This window comes from Neltuma alba, unplaced genomic scaffold, assembly GCF_004799145.2.
Source record: "Neltuma alba isolate B1F8T4 unplaced genomic scaffold, ASM479914v2 tig00005298_pilon, whole genome shotgun sequence".
Taxonomy (NCBI): domain Eukaryota; kingdom Viridiplantae; phylum Streptophyta; class Magnoliopsida; order Fabales; family Fabaceae; genus Neltuma; species Neltuma alba.
The window spans coordinates 18,402-41,902 of NW_021634053.1; the positions used below are offsets into that span (position 1 = coordinate 18,402).

Sequence of the window (23,501 nt, forward strand, 5' to 3'; positions counted from 1 at the left end):
TTGGCATTATTATATGCATATATGTATATGTATATGTATCCACTTCATCTGCTTTCTAAATATAAAAGCTAGTTAATGATTCAATTTGATTCTAAATATAATATTTCAATCCACTTTTTTTAATATTTATTTATTTTTTTTCATTTTCAAAATAGTTCCCATAATAATTGTAATCCCTCCAATCCATGAGAAATTGGTTAGAAAAAATTTTGGTCCAAAATATAAGATGTTTTGACATGGTAATGAATGATAGTTTTCCATCCTTGACCCTTGTTATAAGGATGAGAGGTAAGAGAGAATTTCTCTGTCACATTCTTTAATAAAAATAAAATAAGTAACTTCTATCAATTTGAAACAAATTTAATAATTTAACTACAATTCCTTAGTTTGTGAGAAAACTTAACTAATTTTTTATATTATATATGGAACGGAGGCAGTGCATGTTAAAAGGGTTTTTATTCTAATACATATGATTAATAAAGATATTTTAAAAAAGACAATATTCATTTATTACAAATAATTACCTTAACTAATTTTCTTAATATTTACAAATTAGTTATCTAAATCTAACTCTTATATTAGGAACTGATAGTATTAAAATAACCGAATTATGCAATCTAAATTGTTATATTAATATGTTTTTAACAAATAAAATTTATAACATAAGATGTATTAATCATGAGATATATTATTCATCAAAATTATAATTTTAATATGACACAATTCTATTTGGCCAAAAAAATATAACACAATTCTAAATGTGTATAAAAACATTTACGGTCGAAATTCCAGCGAGAAATCTAATACTTTCCGTTTTCCGAATCACTGAGTCATCTTCCCAAAGAAATAAACAGAGCTGGTAAATAATCAAACGGTGGCACCTAACTACCGAAGGGAGTACCATCTAGATTTTGCAAAATATTTTATATGTAAAACATTTTTAATATTAGTTACCCAAAAAAACTTTTTTAATAGTTGTTTTATAAAAAGAAATGGAGGAAGTGTTGTTTATTCCAAAATCCAATTAATTGCTGCCTTTCTATATTTCATTAAATTGTTCAACCAACTTTTTTCCCCTTACTCCTTTTTCTTCCATATCTATCTATTGTTTGACGCAATCATATTCCTTGAATACCTATAAATTACACAATTAATCGTGTCACCAACAACGTAGTAATAATTTAATTCTTTTCCATTTTATAGATTCAGACAAAGTGAAAAATTGTAGTTGATTGATCCTCACATGTCATTTAATTCTGTATCCTGACATTTTCCTTTTTCAACAATGCTTTCTTCACATTTAATTAGAAAGTTATTCATCGTATATAGAAATAGAAATGATACAATTAATACTCTGTTAATATAATTGATTAACACAAAAATATTGTAACAGAAATATGGGATAGTTCTCCGCTCCGGAGTCTAGATCACCTCTATACAAAGACCTCAAAAAATAAAAGTTGTAACCTTTTTTTTTTCTCAAAAAGTTATATAATAACATTATAAGCACAATACTTATACACTTTATTATTTACATCTTTTCTTAGAAACTCTATCAATTACTCCCTTTAAGTCTCAATTTAATATGTCCTATAAATATAGGGCCTATTTCAAATCACAATGTAACATTTATTATATATCACAAAAAATATCTTAATTTATTAAAGTATTTTTAAGATATCGAGCCTACCCTCTTTTTACATGTCATGGTGACTCTATTTTAATTAGTAATCTGAACAGTATATGTCTATATGACTTCTTTTTTTCCCAATGAAGTCTAGGGAGAATGACATATAAGTACTGTTGAAATAGGTCATTAACAAAAAAATAGTCACAAAATTGTCTAAGCTAATCCCCGTAAATGTCAAGAGATTTAAATGTAATTAAAAATTGAGCACATTTACATAAATACCCCTTCACCTTTTTTGAGGGGAAAGACTCCTCTTCCAATGTCATTGCCCTTGCTGGAGGCCGGCCGGAGCTCTGAAACCGGCGATCGGAAAATTATTTTAAAAAAAAGGGTTATTGGGGTGGGATTTGATTCCTCAAAAAGTGTTTTTAACTATTTAATCACTAATGCTTATTAGCAGTATAACACAACATTGTATAAGAATAATAACCAAATTTCAAAATAAGGATAGAAACTTTTGTCTTCGGACATGACAAGTGCATGCGCCTACTCGTGAATGATAGGTACATATTCACGAATCACAACTATTATTTAGTACTCTTCTTATTCTTATTATAAAAAGTTAGATAACTAATTTATTAATATTAAAAATCCGTTTGGTATGAGAAAAAATTTTAATGAACTCGATTTAAAAAATTTTAAAAATAAGGTTAAAAGCTTTTAATTAATTTTTATTACTTCTTTATATTACTTATTCTTTTTATTAAAATTTCAAACCCCACTTTTCTAATTTTTTAAATAGACCTCATTAAAATTTTTCTTTTCCTTCTATTTCCCTCATACCAAACAGTATCTAAATAAATTAGTTGAGTTAATCATTTGTAACAAATATGTATTGGCTTCTCTAGAATATCTTTTTCTAATCATATACGTTGTTTTTACTCCTTAGTGAGAATTCTCTTACTATATGCAATCAATAGGGATACTTTTGAAGGAAAAAAATTATAAATTTGAAAAACAAATTGGATTAAGATCTTATATTTATATTTAGGATTAAAATAAACTCATATCCAGGCTCATATATATTTAGAACACAGCGTGACCTGTTAATCCTTAAAGTCTTTCGGAATTTGAAGTTAGAGGTACTAGAAATGTTATCACGAGAATGAGAACTCAACATTACAGACAACAACTTTGCATTCACGTAAGTTCCTTTCTTTTTACTTGAAGTGAAATTTGTAATTAAAAAAACAAGCTTGCTCTTTTTTGTTTTCAAAGGAAACAAACCAAGTCAATGGAAGAGTTGAGAGATTAATTAGTATTCCCCAAAGAAGGACAACAAATTGCTATCCCTATTTACTGCTTTCCCAACATTACTGTGCATTCTCACCAACTCTCTGTTATCTCAATTCAATTCCACTCATTACTCACTCTCCTTCGCCTTGCCATATGTCACTCTCTCCTCTTCTTCAATCTCTCTCCCTTTGATTTTCTTTGTGACCTTCCTTTATAGCAGCATGAATCATCTTCCAACATCTTCATAATACCTGGGACCTGGGTCGGTGCTAACATTTTCAAACATGTAATTAAAAAAATCTCATATTTCATGACCTTGTTTTTCCCGATATCTAAATAACGTTATGATGAGGATGATAGACTTCTCTAGATATTTATGTCCAAGCTGGGGAACAAGGTCTGGATTGATTATCTGGGCCACACAAAATATTATGGTAGATATATAACATTATTAACAACTCTGTGGTCAGCTATTATTATAGTCAGAGCCTATCTGTGAGAAATGGGCAGTTCATGGAGGACAAGCAACGAAGATTTCCTTTCTCACAGCTTCTTCTCTGTTGAGACTTGTAGTAATAGATTTCTCTTGCAGTAATAACATTCATTCACAGAGGGAAGAAAGAAACCAAAGGAGTTTGATTTTCTGGGTGTTTTAGTCACGCCCAGGTTATCATGCAAAGAAAACAACACAAATTATATATATATATATATATATATCTTCATTCATGTGTATTTATATTTTTGGAGGAAGAGTAAAACAAGAATATGAAGAGTCTATATCTCATAATTACACTTTATTTACTATCTGTAGATCAACTTTAGCTGTATTCAGAATATATACCATATTATGAATATTGACAAATCTTTGTTTAGGCAATCCACATCGCATCCATCAGCCTCCTTTAGTGTAGGATCGATGATGTTGCAGATTTCACTGATGTGTCAGATACTCGCAAGACCAACAGAAATTTTGAACTCCTGAGCTTCTGTGGAATAGAAGAAGATTAATTTGCACACAAAAATTAAGCTTATGATCAACAGGAAACAAGACCTGCTTTATTAAGACAGATATTTAATAGGGTCAATTATATTGATAGGTTCGATCTTTTGGAAAACCAGACACGGTTAGTTTTGAGCTTCCTGCTTTAACTTGTCAAAATCTAATGGTAAAGAAAGTGAGGAGGTGAAAATTCTCCATGCCGTGAAACTAGAGCTAGGGTAATGCAAGTTCACTGCATTAAAGGTAAACGCAAAATTGAAGCATTATTGGAGAGAAAGGAGAAATAAATGGTGAGAGTAAATGCAGCCTGCAACACATCAACTAACCACACACTCCTTCACCTGCTAATATTTACTACACTCTCTGAAACCATTTTATATTCCCTCTAAACCACTTCAAAATCCTCAAACTCCATTCATCTTTCTCTCGCTTGTTCTACAAGGTTGTTCTAATCTCTCTAAGCGACTTGCAGCAGATCAGAGAGAGATGGAGAAGAAGAGAAGTAGCCATGCTTCTCTTTTAGTGTACACACTTCTCACTTGCTTGATTTCTCAGAACCTTATAATCCCTGTGATATCCACCACCATTGAAGGCCAGAAAAACCACTACTTTCCACACCCTCATTCAGGAAGTCCTCCCGCAAGTCTCTCTAGTTCTCTGTGTAATGCTCTAACTGAAGCATCTCTGATACACACACACACACACGCACGCAATGTCTCTCTGTATCGCCTTTTTATTAGTTTAGAGTCTCATGCATTTACAATATGCTCATCACGAAGTTATAATCTTGATGGATAATACAGGCTCACACAGGAGGTCACCATGTCATGGTTCTGGAGGTGGCCATCATGGAGGCTCGTCACCTTCTCATCATGGAACCCCATCACACGGCGGAGGTGGAAGTTGTAACCCAAGCCCTTCGCCACCCTCCAGCGGGAACTGTGACGGTGGATCACCCCCATATGAACCTTCTCCGACGACCCCAACAACGCCGTCAACACCGTCAACTCCGTCAACCCCGTCAACCCCAACCACACCATCAAACCCACCATCAGGAGGCGGTGGTTACTATAACTCACCACCACCAACACCATCTTATGACGGCAATAGTCCCCCAACGCCATCTTATGACGGCAATAGCCCCCCAACACCATCTTCCGACGGTAGTAGTCCCCCATCGCCATCTTGCGACGGTAATAGCCCCCCAACACCATCAGGAGGCGGGGGTTACTATAACTCACCACCACCATCCCCAACTTACGACGGCAATAGCCCCCCAACGCCATCCTACGATGGTAATAGCCCCCCAACACCATCCTACGACGGCAATAGCCCCTCAACACCACCCTACGATGGTAATAGCCCCCCAACACCATCAGGAGGCGGTGGTTACTATAACTCACCACCACCATCCCCAACTTACGACGGCAATAGCCCCCCAACACCATCCAACGACGGCAATAGCCCCCCAACACCATCTTCCGACGGTAGTAGTCCCCCATCGCCATCTTGCGACGGTAATAGCCCCCCGACACCATCAGGAGGCGGTGGTTACTATAACTCACCACCACCATCCCCAACTTACGACGGTAATAGCCCCCCAACACCATCCAACGATGGCAATAGCCCCCCAACACCATCCTACGACGGTAATAGCCCCCCAACACCGTCAGGAGGCGGTGGTTACTATAACTCACCACCAACAACACCATCTTACGGAGGAAACAGCCCTCCAACTCCGATCAGTGTGAGCCCACCAACCACCCCAATTGATCCAGGCACACCACCTTATCTTCCCTCGCCTTCTCCCTTCACTGGCACCTGCAAGTAAGTCATGTTTCACTCCACCATATATAAGAATGCATGCAAGTAGACTGTCAAAAAACAAGTAATGTTACTGAAAATGCCTGATTTTCGCCAATTTACAGCTACTGGAGGAACCACCCAGGAATCATATGGGGATTGCTAGGATGGTGGGGAACCTTAGGAAGTGCGTTCGGAGTTACTAACGTTCCAGGGTTGGGAACCAGTCTGAGTTTGCCAGAATCACTTTCCAACACAAGAAATGATGGGTTTGGAGCTCTTTACAGAGAAGGCACAGCTTCTTTCCTTAACTCCTTGGTGAACAACAAGTTCCCTTACACAACCAAACAAGTAAGGGACAGATTTGCAGCTTCACTTAGCTCAAACAAGGCTGCCGCAGCACAAGCTCAACTTTTCAGAATGGCTAACGAGGGACGGATGAAGCCACGTGTCTGATTGAGATAGTGATATCTGTCTGTCAGTTTATTCAGTTGATGTCATTACATCTTAGTATTCAGCTTTAGTGTATGTGTGGGCTATATATTTATGTTATTATTATGTGTCACTTTAGATTGATGAGACATGGATATTATTATGTTACTTTGCTATTTTATGTTAGCTTACCATTTATTAATACTACCTTCATGGTTTCTTAGTTTGGATACAGTTCTTCAAGTATTAAAGTTAGTTCCAATCAGCACCTTAAGGTTAGGAAGCCCCATATGTCCAATCAATATCACAATCTGTGGTTTGGTGGGGGTTGGGGAGAGGGGTGCATGCTGCCCTCCTTACTTCCCCCTCATTTTCCCTTCCTTCCGAGATTTTTTTTTTCTTGTTTCTTTTCATTATTAGATTCTAGATTCAATGAGTGACATTTTGATATTTTATGGGTGATGGGTGAAAAATGGAGCTGTTTTCAATTTTTTTATGATTTTTCAAAAATTTACATAAAAATCTGTGCTGCTTAGAGTTTTTTTTTTTTAAATCCTTTGAAAAATCATAAAAAATTGAAAAAAACTCCATTTTTTCGCCCAGATATCAAAATTTTACTCATTGAATGTGGAATCTACTAATCAAAAGAAACAAAAAAAAAAATTGGGAAGAGAAAATGATAGGGAAGGAGGGAGGGGCCAGCAGACACCCTCTCCCAGTGGGCTGGGTCCGCCATACCCAAATTATTTCATCAGACGGGAAAAAAAAAGCGTTCTTAGACTTAGTCACTGTTTGATTTATAATTGAATTGAAATATAGTATATAGGCCAAGTAAAAAGGACCAAGAGGAATACTTTTTGGTTATTTCACAATCAATTGTCATGAGTGTTTTATCAGTCAATTTGACCATAGATTATACAAAATACTAGAAAAATTTTCCTTTGAGAAGTCTTGAATATGACCATAGACTAGTCTCGCCCGCCAAAATTGAATTGAATTGCCAGGAAGAGAAGCTAGAAGTAACCATTTTCGTATGTTGATTGAATTTGAAATTTGGTAAGAATCACCTTGGTTTGATTTGAACACACCAACACACAAATGCTTCATTTAATGGTTCGTCATGTTCAAAAGTAGACGCATTGTATTCTGCTAAAAATAGTGCAGGATTATCTAATAAAGTCATGAACGATTGAAATTGAGAAGGATTAGCTGGGTTGGAAGGAGATGATGATGAGGGTGTCATGTAATGAGACTCAAGTTGTGTAGGATGAACAGAGCTGAAAGGAGATGATGGTGACGGAGATATGTTGCAAGCCTGAGTAAAAATTAAAGGTTCCTATTCCCTTACATTTTCGTTTTCAATTATAAGTTGGGTAAACAAGTAACCGCCGCGTCACTTGCTTGGTCTATCATAAGGAATTTGTGGCCGATGCAACTCAATTATTGGTGGAGTAGGCCAAAGGTTCATATTAAAACGGTATTCTCTAAGTGCAAGTAAAATGTTACGTTAGTTTCTTTTAAATTTAAAAAAACGTTGCATGAAACTAAAAATTTAATTGGGCTAAAATCTTTTAGGCCAAAATCAGAAATGAAGGGTTCAAAAATAAAGATTTTTTCTCTAGTTTATCACATTCATTAAAAAATATTTACTTTGATTTCTTTTAAATTGTAAAAACATATTTCATATTCATAGTTTTTATTTTTGACCAAAAAAAATTCATAGTTTTTATTTATCATACAATTTAAATGATATAAGTTTAAAATATTTTATAAACTATTTAAATTTATAATTCAAAACTTTTAAACACTTCTTTATTACAAAGATTTATAAACATATTTAGTTAAATATATATTTATTAAAAAATTAGTTAAAGTTTTAATCCAATCTTTTATATTTGCCTTAACTGAATGAAATTAATGTAACTATAAAAACATAATTTGGGAATTTATTAGAATTAGAAGTAAAATAGTAAATAAATTTTATTTTAATATAAATTTCAGTTAAAAATAATATTTTTTAGAATCTTTTTAAAATACTCCTACTAACAATGTTAACTAATTAGACTAAATTGTATGTTTTTAAAATAGAGGGAAGATCTATGTAATTGATGCAAACTAGAAGGATAGTCAGAGTATTTTACTCTTAATTCAAAATGCAACGTAGCAAAGAGCATGGAAAAGGCAAAATAAAAAAAGGGATTATGAGTGCCCTTCATTCATTTCAATTTTTCATTACTTACATCTTATTTTTACCTAAAAAATATATGAAAGCAATAGTTCATTAGAAGTGGGTAGAACACCTTTTTTTTTTTAATTTACCACCTTAATATATACTGTACATTTGATATTTAGGGTGTATATATAATTATTTTTCAGTTTTATCTTACCAAATTTAAACTTCTGAAGAAGTATACTTTCATAAGAAAAAATAATAATCATATACTTAAAAAAAATGGGAGCTTCTATCAAAATTTTAACATTTTAAAACAATATACCTGATGATAGTTTTACCGTTAAAATAAGAGGCACCTAATTTAGAAAAAGTACAAATATTCCAACTTGTTGAACCCACCACTGACCTCCTGAAAATTAGAATAATGAAATATTAACTCATCAAGGGTAGTATGGATGAAAAATCAAATTCTATATCATAGCTGCAAATTTTTTAAAAGGAAAAATAGAAGAGAAACAACATACCTACAACAACAACAACAGTAAAAAGAGCTTGTCAAGTGCTTAGAAGCGAGAGTGAAAAAATAACAGAGCAAGAGAAAGCTCAGATTTTAGAGATGAAGTAAGAGGAGAAGAAGAAGAAGAGAGAGCAGGAGATCAAGTAAGAAAACATGTAATATATAAAACCATATATGATGCTATAGCCTCACTGGAAGGGAATGAGATTCTCGCGTGCATAGTGTCAGAGATTCTTGCACACAAAATTGGCATAGATTCTCGCATGGGGAGTAAATAAGAAAAAAGTGAAATCATTCACGCCAAGAACGATTTTATTTTCTATCAGTTAAAATATAAATCATTCTTGCCAAGAACAACTTGTGTATAATTTGAAAATCGTTCTTGCCAAGAACGATTTTAAGTACAGTATATTGGTAAATACTTTTAAAAGTACGGTGAAACATCCTACCTTTGAGACACTCAACTTAGTCCCACATATCATCACAGAAATTGATATGGCAATAATAAAAGCAGCAAACCAACATGATTGTAAAAAGAATCATAATCATCTGATAGGCATAATTATCCCTAATCACTATTCCTAAAAAAAAGGCCTCAAGCCACTACCTTAAAGAGAAATTCCACTTATTTAAATGAACTTGTTCACCTTCTTGTGGATCCACAAATAAACAAAATAAAAAGAAGCAAATCCAACGGTTCTGAACCTAATAATCAAGTGCAGTCCAATTCCGCAGCAATAAGATCATAATAAATGCAATATTTCCCAAATTAACTAAATGAATGGAAGCTAGTCTAATTGTCCTAGGTGGCAATTAACAGTAAATCAAGCATGACAATTATGGAAGCCTGGCTACTCCACAAAGTAGCCTCACGCCTCCGATGTTTTCCCTGCTGCATCTCCTCTGCTCCCCTCACCTGAAAAGTGATAAAAGTAATGGGATGAGACAAAACGTCTCAGTAACTCAATTCCTATCTACCTTACCCAGCAACACTACCCGTGAGATGCCCAATGGAACTCGTAATTTAAGCAGATAACCAGGTGATTAAATCAACAGTTCAAGCATATCATAAAGGTGTTTATGACAACAATAGAGCTATAACTATAACAATTAAAAGTATAGCAAGACAATAAAGTATACCACACATGGAAGTTTGCATTCTATTTTATTACTAGTTCCAACCTTATCTCCTCCTTATTCCCGCCGACGTGAACCCATGGGCTAATTGCTACCCACTGGTGTGATGCGGACTGGCCAAAGTCGACAGAGCACACAAGGCCATAGGTTCCTCTAGTAGGGGATGCTGCCCTCAGGGATGCTGCCTGGGTATGAACCACTAGAGTGTCGCAAGCTTGGGGGATGCTGCCCCGGCATAGGAAGTGGCCAACCACTGAGCGCCATGTGGTGGCCGTGCCACGTGGTCACAAATATCATGTCTCCCTCACGACCTCCTCCTTTAATAACGATTAATCAATCCATCTTAATTACCATTCAGTTAGTCTTAACAACTGCTTCTCAGCATGATGGATCTCAAATAAATCATAGAACAAACAGTTAAGATAATCAAGGCTAAATAACTTAGTTTCTTTCATCCAGTATCTTGAAGAAATAACCGTTCCACCGAGCAGTTTCATAAAAGCAAAAGTCCAATATATTAGCCAATAACTAAGTTTTCATTCTCAGATTTTCATAAAGCTCACTGATAGTCTTGATAAGTGAAGCAAATAAGAAGAGAGTTACCTGGTGCTCTAGCAAAAGTCACTCTAAGATCCTTAATCGCAGTCTACAAAATCACAACACAATATTTATTACTATACCACTCAAAACCACTCTAAAGCTACTCTAAGACTTGAGGATACTCTAAGGAACCTAAGTAAATATTGTCAAATTCTCATATTTGGAATTCAATACTTCTCATTTTCTTTCTAAACAGATGTTGTGAAAAGTTTGTCATCTTATAAATAAAAATGAAAACATTTAGACTTAACTTGGTATCACTGTTTTCGATAACTAAAAGAAATCTCCTTCATGATAATTTATATCCATTACTTGAATGGTGGAGTTACGTAGGAAAAATATATAAATTTTCTAAAGCAAAAATTAATATATATATATATATAAACGAAACAATTGTTTTTGCTAGCCGAATGTATATATCTATATATATGTGTCTCATTATGAAGGTACGGTACTGTTTTTATGATAAATGAATAGAGTATACACACACACCATACAAATTTGACGGAAAATTTTGGGCACTTGGCAAGGAAGATATATATATATATATATATATATTTCTCCTTTTGAAACTAGGATTAAAATACTGTCATATTTGTGATAGATGGATTTTGCTCTTTAGGTATAAAAGAACATAACAGAGAGGAAAGCACATAAAAGTGTAAGGAAGGTTAATCCTTCTGATTCACGTCCCACAACAGCGTCTACATATAAATAGATTTAACATAATACCTCTTCACAATAAATATATATATAGTCTCTCACTGCGTCAAAGCTAGTTATAATGAGGAGAGCAAGTTACGTACAAAGGAGGAGGAAGAGGAGAAAAATACAGAGAAAGAGAGAGAAGAGGCAGAGGAAGGGACCATCACTGTAGAGGAAGAAAAAAAAAAAAGAAAGTGAAGAGGGAAGACTCAGGTACCTGACGGCAGCTCCAGAAGAAAAATACTAAATGAAAGCAGAGGTTGGAAGCCTAGGTTTAGGTCACTAATATAACTTTTTAAAATTCAAACTAACATATATATATATATATAACTTACTAAGATAAATTTTTAAAATTCAAACTAACGCATCTTACCTTATCTTTTTATTATTTTTATTTTATTTTAAAAAAAAAACTTGTAGATGAATTTTATGATAACAAAAGAGTCAGGATATCTCAAAAATTTTATATGGACTTTTCTAAATGTTATATACATACATATTTTATACTTCAATATCTCTTAATTTATTTCTAGATATTTGGGTGTGTGTATATTTTGCATTATCTTTTCTTGATTATATAGTCTTTTGTGATTCCCGTTATCTACTAAATTAATTTTTATATATTTTTATATTTGAAGAAAAAAAAAAGAGTACTTTAATTTCCTGTCATTCCCTGGCCCTCCTAGTCATTTGGACCTACTAATTACGCACCTATTCTTCTTAAAGACCCAAATTTCACTCTAACCCCAAAAGGAATCAGGATGTTACATACGGCATTTGAGTATATAATTTTTACTATTTATAGTATTTTGGTAAAAAAAAAGGGAAAATTACATATAGGTCCCACACAAAACAATTAATTCATAAAAAGTCTCTGAAAATTCCAAAATGATTCCTAAGTCCCCAGGGACTTGTGTGTAATAAATTGAAATTATGAAATTACCTATTTATCCCCATTAATTTTATTGCAGTAATTTATTTACAACCTCAATACTGACTGTTGACAACCCGAGGAGAAGTGGTTAACAACCTCGGTAGTGCTCCTAACAACTCACTCTGTGGGATACCAGGAGCACTGCTGAGGTTGTTAACCACTTCTCCTCAGGTTGTCAACAGCCACTGTTAAAGTTGTAAATGAATGGGGTAAATAGGTAATTACACAATTATAATTTATTACACACAGGTCCCTGGGGACTTGAGAATTATTTTGGGATTTTGAGGGACTTGTTGTGAATTAATTGTCTTGTGTGAGACCTGAGTGTAATTTTCTAAAAAAAAAACCCCTTTTTTACTTCCTTTTGCCAGCAACAGCAGTTATTGTCTAGTGTAAGAGGGGTTAAAATGTAAAGTAGAAGGCTATCGTGTGGTTGAGAACAATAATAGCGGTAGCTAAACTTCATAAAGGAATGGTCAGAAACATGGCCTTGAGAACTGAAACCAAAATGGACCTGTGCTCTACTGCTAAATCCAGATGATCAGATAAGCAACAAGGAGGAGAACTGACTGGGGAAAAAAATCCAAGAGACAATAGAAATTTATAGTGAGATTTTGGATCAACAAAGGATACTAACAGGATTCGTGTTTTAAAGTTATGTAAGGCTATCAAAGCCCCTCCTTCCTCCTGAGACCCGCCTGAACGAAGGAAGAAGAGCGAATTAAGATTTTCTGGTTTTAAGTTCATAAGTGAAAAACCTCATACAACTAATGTTTTAAGGTTTTAAGTTCTTGATGTAATATCAAATTTCATCTATGCGTTCTTTCGGGATCCTTTTTGTGTGAAAGAAGTGAACAGTCTCCCTCTGTTACTTATTATAAGAGACATTTGATACTTATGGCATGTTCCTATATATAAGAGACACTTAAAAGTTGTCTGTACATTTTTATGTTGATTTCCTATTTTACCCATATTTATTTTGTCTCCAATTCACACTCTCTCTCCCTCCCACTTCTCTTTCTTTTAATAATTTAATTGTTCTCTCTCTTTATTAATGAGTGTATTTTTGGGGAAAAAATTATACTTTTTACACATTGATTGCTTTTAACTAATTTTAACTACGTTTTTTATCAACATAATTCGGTTATTCGTCTCTTATAATAAGGAACGGAGGGAGTATTATTATTGAGATTGTCAATGCTTTGAGTTTAAGGCAATATTCAATCTTAAAATCAAATGAATCAAATGATAATTATAAGTTTTAAAAATGAAAGTTACACTGTCATATGTAAATGAATAAATGATAGGCGATAGCTCCACAGACCCAAAAAGGACTACACGAATATGTCACGCCTCCGGGCTCATTTTTTCTTTTTTCCACATTCTCGTACATTTACATATAAAATTTAATGTTTCTAACATCACATTAATGTTGAACAAGAAATGGCAATCACTTCAATATTAAATACTACCTTTAATTCTTAATATAAGAGTTAGATGAGGATTTATTCTAAATATAAGATTTTAATTTACTAAGAGTCTTCCTAATTTATAATTTTTCTTCAAGGTATTCCTATTAATTGCGCGTGTTAACAGATTCAATTTAAAGATAGTTCCAATGTAGATGATTACTAAGAATACTTTAGAAAAACTAACACTCATGGATTACAAAGAACTAATTTAACTAATTTTCTTAATATTTTAAATTAGTCATATCTAGTATAGTAAAATGGTTTGTCACGGTGAGTTTACTGATTTGATTCAATGGAGTAAATGGAATCTTTAGTAGTTATTGAGTTGGATAAGAACACAGTATCATTTAAACACAAGAAAAATCATGCTGAGAACATTACATCTTTATATAACAATGCTCAAATATGAATCAATCAGATCATAATAGATATATAGCAGACGCAAATGATTGTAAAAGAGAATGTGTAAAATTTACAAAAAGAAAAGACAATGTGTAAATGAATGAAAACATCATCACAATCAATAATATTAATGTTATGAATGTGAGAATGTGAAAAGAAAGATATAGAAAGAAGGGTGCATGAGAGACATACGTAGCAGAGGTGGTTGGTTTCAAGGGCAAGGCCTGTGGTGGAAATTGAAATTGCATTTCACAATAATCTCATAATTAATTAATGGGAAAAATTATTCCAAAAATCCTCCCGCAACATCATAAAATACCATAAAATCCCTTAAAATTATTCAATTATTGCACAGATGCATGCCCTTTATGGTATTTTAGGGTATTGTGTGGGACCTATTATATTGGAGTTATTTTCCCTAATTAATATTTGAACCATGTGCTTCCTCTCTCATTCGCAACCCTTTCTTTATATTCTTAACTATTCCCTCTAAGCTTAAATATAAGATCCGTTCAAAAGTCTTGATTTAGTCTTAAATATAGGATCCAATTCTTTCCTATCTCTTGTATTATTGATTGTTTATTTTCCATAATACCCCTATTTATTGGATATCATTTTTTTATCCTGCACATTAAATTCTAATATATATAATAATTAATTAGAAAGACTATTGTTTGGAAAGCTATCACCAATTTTCTACATAATAACCAATTTTCTACATAATAAGTACAAATAACAATATTGACTACCTTTTTTCACCCTTCGAATTAGTTATTAAAAGGGTCCTATATTTAGAATGAGATTACTCTCAATTAATTAGTAGATATTGTCTAATGAGGAGAGAAGGAAGTGTATGAGGTTGATCACCTATACTTAGAATAGTATTTTGACTATTTTAATTGGCATTAAAATGTTAATATGTGGGCTGCTAATTAATCACATAAATCGTATTTAAACTAATCCAATTAGCTGTATTATACCTTAGATATATAGAATGTGCAGATGGGGAACAACAGTGGTAATTGGAATGGATAAAAGAACTCTTCAATATATCCTTTAAACAAAGTTGAGGATTCAAATGAAGCAAAACCATCCTAAGAAAACTATTTTTTATACATATAACAAAGTTCAAACATGCATGAATCGATCAACGCAGCAAGGAATATCAGATATGAGATCATGGTTGTAAAAAAGGATGGGTAAATGAAAACATTGTAATTAACAATGTTATGATCAAAGAGCTGAAAACAGAATTCGTGGAAGGAAACATTTCAATGAATAATAAATGATGAGATGAAAAGAAAAGGACATATAGACCGAAGGGTGAGAGAATAAACACGTATCAAGCATACTTATTAAGTAAGCTGAGCATATTTCGTGATCATTAATAAAAAAAAATCAGAATGAAGTGCTCATTTTAGTTTCGTCTATTCAAATTAATTTTAGTTGATTCAGATTCTATTTCAATTTTTTTGATGTTTTAAATAATATATTTATTTTAATCAATATAAAATTTAAAATAAAGACAATCTCATAATTACTTTTTTAAAACAATAAATTTATTATTAAAAATTTAAGATCTACATTACTTAGATCAGAGTTTGAATTGCCCAAATTTTACTACAACGATAAGTACATAGTGCTCTTTATTATAATAAGCTATAATAAGCACTGAATGAGAACCACGGGGTAGGTTTGAAGAGTGACCAAGGCCTATTGTGGAACTTCATCTCTCCATCTCTCATTTATAACCCTTCCTCCTGCTTCATGTACATTGGGACCCTTGTACATTCGTTTCCTCCTTAACTTTCCAATAATTTATGTATATATATTTATTAATTCGACAAAACAAAAAATTAAATGTGAAGACATTAAATAAGCAAAAATAATAATAACGAAAATGATTTGGTGATGTGATACTTGTTTATAAATAGCGGTTGTCCATGGTACTCAAACCATTCCTTACAGTTTCTCTCTCATATTGGTTCCCTCTCTCTCTCTCTCTTCCACATCATTTGCTTTCAGTTTTGATTCTTTTTCATGCAACTACAAAGCACCTCCAAGTAAGTTTCTATTTCTCTCTTTTAATTTCTTTCTATTTTTTAAGGTTTCCATTTATTGTTTTAGAGTTTCTAGTCTTTGTTTATTCCCTGATTTCATATTTTTAGTTCTCTGTTTCGATCAGTGCGATGTAGGTTGATTCAGTGATAGTCTCTAAATTACAATGTAGGCTCTCATGAATTACAGAAATCTTTCAAAAATGATCGGAACATTAAGAAGTTATAACCCCCCACATTATATAAAACACTACCTTGTGTCTTAAATTTGATCCTAAATATAATAGCTCAATCCACATTATTTTTCATATTTACCATTTTTTTCAAACTAATTTACCTATATGTATCATCAACACTTTTTGTTATAAAATTTACAAGAATATTGAATTCCTTGGATGTAATTTTTCTTCTGTACCCCTCGCATTCAACAAATTATATTACCGTGAAGCCCAATTTATAGCTTCTCTTCCGCTTTAATTGCCTGTACTCATATATAATCCTGAAACCAGTTTCAGTGCTATAGATACTCATCAATTATATTGTCATCACAAAATTTTCTTTGTGTTGACTAGAATTTGTGTAGACATGGCTACAAGCTACAAGCCAAAGAACATTCTCATCACTGGAGCAGCAGGCTTCATTGCGTCCCATGTTTGTAACCGCCTTATTCGAAACCACCCAGACTACAACATCGTAGTCCTCGACAAGCTCGATTACTGCTCCAACCTCAAGAACCTGCTTCCTTGTCGTTCTTCTCCAAACTTCAAGTTCATTAAAGGCGACATTAGCAGTGCCGACCTAGTCAACTTCATCCTCCTCTCTGAATCAATCGACACGATCATGCACTTCGCAGCTCAAACCCATGTCGATAACTCCTTCGGCAACAGCTTCGAGTTCACCAAGAACAACATCTATGGAACCCACGTTCTTCTCGAAGCCTGTAAACAAGCCAGTCCGCAGATCAAAAGATTCATCCATGTCAGTACAGATGAAGTTTACGGTGAGACAGATGAAAATGCAGTGGTGGGAAACCATGAAGCTTCTCAGCTTCTTCCTACTAACCCTTATTCTGCAACAAAAGCTGCTGCAGAAATGCTTGTTATGGCATATGGCAGATCTTATGGTCTTCCCATTATAACCACAAGAGGGAACAACGTGTATGGGCCCAACCAGTTTCCTGAGAAGTTGATTCCAAAGTTCATGCTTTTGGCCATGAAAGGAGAGATTCTTCCGATTCATGGTGATGGATCAAACGTTAGAAGCTATCTCTTCTGTGAAGATGTTGCTGAGGCGTTTGAGGTTGTTCTGCACAGAGGTGAAGTAGGACATGTGTACAACATTGGGACGAAGAAGGAGAGGAGAGTGCTTGATGTTGCTAGAGATATCTGCAGGCTTTTCTCTTTGGACCCAGAAACACACATCAGGTTTGTGGAGAACAGGCCGTTCAATGATCAGAGGTATTACCTAGCCGATCAGAAGCTGAAGAGTTTGGGATGGTTCGAACGTACAAGTTGGGAAGAAGGGCTTCAAAGAACTATGGAATGGTACGTTAAGAACCCTAATTGGTGGGGTGATGTTTCTGGAGCATTGCTTCCCCATCCGAGAATGCTCACAATGCCTGGTGTTGTTGAGAACAAGTTCGATAATAATAATAATAATGCTTCTTCAGTGAACAATTCATCATCGCTGTCATCTGATAAAAAGACGTCAGATCTCAAGTTTCTGATATATGGTGGATCAGGATGGATTGGTGGTCTTGTGGGGAAGATATGTGAGAAGCAAGGGATAGACTTTGAGTTTGGAAGAGGGAATTTGGAAGAGAGATCACAAGTTACTACGGATATTCAAAGAATTAAGCCAACTCATGTTTTTAATGCTTCTGGTGTTGTTGGTGCCATAAATGCGAAATGGCTTGAAGCTCATAAACCAGAGACAACTCGTAACAACGTTGTTGGTGTGTTGACATTGGCAGATGTGTGCAAGGAACATGGCCTCATGTTGAGCAATTATGTTATTGCCAGTAACTTTGAAGACAAAACGAATCCTAAGACTTTCTATTCCAAAACTGAATCCATGGTACGTATCTTTCTAAATCTTAGAGTTTGCTTCATCTATGAATCTTTGAATCATAATCTCTGACATTTGTAAACATGGTACTAGGTTGAAGAGCTGTTGAAGGACTATGAGAATGTGTGCACTCTGAAACTGCGACTACCAGTATCATCTGATCTGGAGAATCCAAACAACTTCATCACTAAGATTGCGAATTCTGGGAAAGTGGCAAACATTGCAAAGAACATCACTGTGTTGGATGAACTTCTTCCAATCTCCATAGAGATGGCCAAGAGAAACCTCAAGGGTTTGTGGAACTTCACAAATCCTGGAATGGTGACTCTCAATGAGATCCTGGAGATGTACAAAGACTATATTGACCCTGACTTCAAGTGGGTAAATTTCACACCAGAAGAACAAGCCAAGGCTCATTTCCCATCTCAAAGCAGCACTGAAATTGATGTTTCCAAGTTCAAAATGGAGTTTCCTGAGGTTTTGCCCGTGAAGGAGTCATTGGTTAAGTATGTGTTTGAACCCAAAGGAAAAAAAGCTGCTCACTAATTAAGTGAATATTATTGAATTGAAGAGACGTGATGTGAAATCGCGTTGATTATGCTTTTATTTCAATTTAGCCTTTTGTTTTGAATTTCATTCTTTGAAGAATTATAATTTCATTATTGTAATATGTCTTGTGAGTTATGTAATCCAGTATACCAAATGCGGTGTTATTTTGGAGTTTATGAAAATAATGAAAAGATAACTCTGGATGACTTCAGAGCATCTAATTTGTACTATTAGTAAAATTTATTTGTTTATGGATTAATTATGCTTGGTTTTTATTTATCAAAAATATAAATAAATTCCTCGTAATTAATAGGCAAATGTTCACTAAGAAATTTGTACAGTTTAACTTCCCTTATGTGCAATTTGACTTCTTTTATATGCAATCCATCTAATTCCTTTATGTAATATCTTTTTTTTGTGCAACTAAACTTTCTTTATGTACGATTCATAATCCAAATGTACAAATTAGTCTCTTATGTCCAAATAATTTTTTGCACAAATCATTTTTCTTTTATGCAACTTCACTTTCCTTCTATACTACTTATCTCTCCTTATGCAATCTACCATCCTATGAATCATTTGCTAATTAATTTTTCAACAGGGAATTTATATTATCCATAATTTTTCCTCTTGTTTATTTATATATTTAGTTTGTTAGATTAATTTAATGAGTGAGAGAGAGTAAAATATTATTTGTACTAACACATGCAAGAAAAATTTACAATTATCGATTTTTTCCCCTGAATCGTCGTACTCGTTCATGGTTTCTTAGCCTTAATTAGTTTTTTTAGATATGCTAACTCATTTTATTAATTCCATGTCACCAGCCAAATTTTAGGGACTAACTTTGCTATAAAGGTTAATAATAAGGGAACACTGCTAACATGGACCATATCAAAAAGGAAATTTGCTAAAGAGATCAGCAATTTGAATGAGTGTTTATTAAGACCATAGTCCTATCAGGATAATAAGTTGTTTTTGCCATAACTTATCATAATTTTAGTCTTAATTTTGATTACTTATATTTGCTTATTTAGGAAGATGGTGTATCAGACTCTGTTCCCAGGGAGTCATTATTTAAAAATGATTGGAAGTCATATATTTTCAGCCACTTAATTTTGTTTAATTTGGTACCATTAAAATACAGTGATACTCCCTCCGTTCCTTATTATAAGAGACATTTGATGCTTATGGCATGTTCCTATATATAAGAGACATTTAAAAGTTGTCTCTACTTTTTTGTGTTGATTTCCTATTTTACCCATATTTATTGTCTCCAACTCACTCTCTCTCCCCTTCCCACTTCTCTTTCTTTTAATAATTTACTATTGTTCTCTCTCATGTTCTCTCTCCTTATTAATAAGGGTATTTTTGGAAAAGAAATTATACTTTTTATACATTGATTGTTCTTAACTAATTTTAACTGCTTTTTTGATCAACGTAATTCGGTTATTCGTCTCTTATAATAAGGAACGGAGGGAGTATGATAAAAAAAATAATTGCACTCATTAAGAAAGCTAAGGTTCATGTTCGAGAATAAAGTCCAGAAGTAATAACCAGAATTTATAAATAATATATAATACTCATATGAAAGTAACTTGCCACCTATTTTTCTGAATATAAAGATGGTTTTCTTTCTGTTTTTGCTGTGTGTGATAAATGGCTGAAATGACTGCTTTCGTCAACATTTCACATGGTTTTTGGCTTGCGTTCATGTGCTGCTTGTCGGCTTTCTCATGAAAGGAAAAGTTACTTAATATCCAAACCTTGCCAGGATAGTACATAAAACGTTAAATTAAATGATTCTTAAAGAAGATAATATTTTTTCACAAATAAGCAAAAATACTTGCATAATTTTTTTTTTTTGGGTGAATAACAAGGGAAAGCCCATATTTTCTGAGTTTTTTTAATATGAAATCGACTTGAAAACTTTGAATGATCTTCAAATTCCTCAATCGTCACAAAGTTGATTTTCCTGCAAATTTGCTCACAAATGGTACATTCTGAAATGAAATCAGGCCCTTTACAAATTTTAAAAGGCAGAAATTGATGGGAAATTTGGGAAGTTCAGTATCAAATTAACTTAATTTTTTATTAGGATCCTGTAACTCAATTGACACCAAACACACTTCTTTAAGATTTTTTAAACATGAGGTTACGAGTTCGACTAAGCCTTCTTGGGCCCCACCCTTCTGGTTTCTAGCCTTATTTTGGGCCAACAAAATACTCTCTATTTGATTATAGTGGGCCAAGATAAGGCTCACTTCGGATGGGGCTTGTGCTGGGGTGAAAAGTCTACAATTTATAATTTCAAGTTAAGAATATTTATATTGAAAAATATATATACTGACATGATATCCTAACGAAATATTATTTTAAGAGACTTAAATTTATAATTGGAAAATTTAAACATGCCAACACTAAACTTCAGCTTAAGAGCCAAGACATCATTTCAATGTGGTGGGTGGCATTGAGCCAACTTGTTCTTAACACATGGTACCACTCTACTCTCATTTATAGATAACTTGTTAGGAAAAAAAAATTGTTCTTAAATATAGGTCGCTTTTAGGATAATAACTGAGTTTTCTTTACAATTTTACCCCTATTAATTTAATAAATACAGAGAGAAATAACGTAAATAAGTGAGAGAAAATATAAACATTTTTTAATATTTTTTATTAAGGGTAGATATGAAAAAAATATTATCAATTTAATACACTTTTGAATTTGTTGGCTTATGATACAACTAATTTATAAATAGGAATGGAGTCACCTAATAAAGGTTTTTTCACGTTGATGGTGTTTGGCTTGTTTGGAGCTTCGTGTAAAACAGACTTTTAAGCAAATTCATATAAACCGAAATAAAATTCTTTTTGCATACTTACCTCGCATTCCATAAATCACGTTTGAAAAATTACTTATAAATCAATCTAAACAAGTCTTGAAAAAAGACAAAGCAAAGGTACAACCTGAGGCATGTGGAGGTTGTTATGGGACATGTGCAAGTGTTTTTCTCCACAAGGCAACATCGTCTCTCCTCTCTGTTGCTTCATTAATGCAACTTTTTGACTACACTCTCTTGTTCACGTTCTCCCTTTTGCCGTGCTTTAATTTGCTCTTTAATATACGGCCCAAACAAAATCGCTCCTTAATAATGCAGTTACTTTTTTTTAATTTACCAAAAAGGCATATGCCACATTTGCTTTTCAAGGAAACTCTATGATGATGCCATTTGCCCGGTCAGTTGTGGCAATCAATATTGGTTTTAACGAGCATATACTAAATATTTAACGTGTTTTTTTTTTCATTTTTATCTCTAATTGGTTATGTGTTTTTCTCTTCTTCTCCTTTTCCACTTATTGTCTTCCATATCTTTTTTTTCTAATGCGTCCTCTCTATAAACAAGGATTTAAAGAAAAAAAATTACTTTTTTTATATATTTATTGTTTTTAATCCGTTTTAACTGTTTTTTTATTTACGTAACTTAATTATTTGAAACTTATAAAAGGAATTGGAGGGGTACGACTCACTCTGATCTTAAATAATAAATATAAAAATTATGTAATTAATTTATAAAGGTAAAAAATTAATTAAGTTATTTATTTATTTGCAATGAAAGTATATTAGTTTTTTGAAAGTATCCATTTTAATTATTTGCATTGGGGACTACTCTTTTGATAGAAAATTCTTAATATGTGTAATCAATGCAAACATTTTAGAAAAAATTATGATTTTAAGAGATAAAATGTATTAAAATCTTATATTTAAGAATAAAGAGAGCATTGTCCAAAATTTACTGAGATCAAATACCTTAAAAGTATGTGTGTATTCTCTGATCTCTTATTAAGCTTCTTTTTTTTTCCCCATGATTATCAAATCACACTTGAATATTTACGAAACAGAGTGTGAAGCTATAAAATTTTTCATGATAATTGTTTTGTTAACTGTTACTCCTCTGTTGATAACTTTTTATGGAGCTCAATGCATAAGGTCAAAGAAAAAACTTTTGCAATGTGTAAAAATAATCCATTATTTCTTTTGGCAAAAAAAAATCCACTATTTTAATATATAAAACTATCTACGGTCCTATTTATAAGAGCTAGTTGACTAATTTGAGGAGATTAAGGAAAGAAGTTAAGTTAGTTATTTGTAATAAATAGATATTATCTTTCCTAAAATATCATTAATAATCAAGTGTATTAACTAGAACTATTATTGTTAGAAAGACTATCTTGGGAAAAAATGCATAAATATGAGAGACAAAATGAATTGGGGTCTTATATTTAAGACCAAAATAAAAGTCAAACAATGTCTTATATTAAGGATCAAAGGTAGTATTGTTTTTCTTCTAAATATAAGGTCTACGTAACTACTTCACACTTGATTACATTTTATTATCGTGTAAAACATGCACGTTAGTTTTCTTAAAAGTTAAAATACCTTTCTTTTGAAATCTTGTGCAATCATCTATATAGATAATTTACAAGAAAAATTATAAACATAGAAGACAAACAAAAAGTTCCTATATTTACAATCAGAATAATTTTATTTATTAGTTCTTACATTTAAAATCACACTAATAGGGTCACTCAAAAAAATCACACTAACGCGGACTAATAATAAAGAACATTCACAAAATTTAAATTTAAAAACTGATAATTGGTTTACTTTGCTTGATTACGACACATGCATTGTCGGTAAATTGAGTGGAAAAGGTACATTTCCAT

The 23,501-nt window shown here is 32.9% G+C and overlaps 2 protein-coding genes across 3 annotated transcripts; both read left to right on the forward strand.

Annotated features, from left to right (window-relative positions):
• The first annotated feature begins 4,361 nt into the window (after positions 1–4,361).
• On the forward strand, positions 4,362–6,388 carry LOC114747401 (leucine-rich repeat extensin-like protein 5). The gene is made up of 3 exons (XM_028935724.1): positions 4,362–4,587; positions 4,730–5,753; positions 5,855–6,388. Exons 1-3 carry the CDS (start codon positions 4,413–4,415, stop codon positions 6,183–6,185), a joined length of 1,530 nt encoding a protein of 509 aa, XP_028791557.1. The 5' UTR covers positions 4,362–4,412; the 3' UTR covers positions 6,186–6,388.
• Positions 6,389–9,112: 2,724 nt separating this feature from the next.
• On the forward strand, positions 9,113–19,004 carry LOC114747397 (trifunctional UDP-glucose 4,6-dehydratase/UDP-4-keto-6-deoxy-D-glucose 3,5-epimerase/UDP-4-keto-L-rhamnose-reductase RHM1-like). 2 transcript variants are annotated; one of them, XM_028935720.1, is made up of 3 exons: positions 9,113–9,121; positions 17,763–18,234; positions 18,319–19,004. In XM_028935720.1, the coding sequence occupies exons 2-3, from the start codon at positions 17,764–17,766 to the stop codon at positions 18,769–18,771; spliced, it is 924 nt and encodes a 307-aa protein (XP_028791553.1). In that variant the 5' UTR covers positions 9,113–9,121; position 17,763; the 3' UTR covers positions 18,772–19,004. The 2 variants fall into 2 exon arrangements, with proteins under 2 accessions (XP_028791553.1, XP_028791552.1); XM_028935719.1 differs by lacking the exon at positions 9,113–9,121 and adding an exon at positions 16,081–16,164 and having other exon boundaries at positions 16,731–18,234.
• Positions 19,005–23,501: the final 4,497 nt, after the last annotated feature.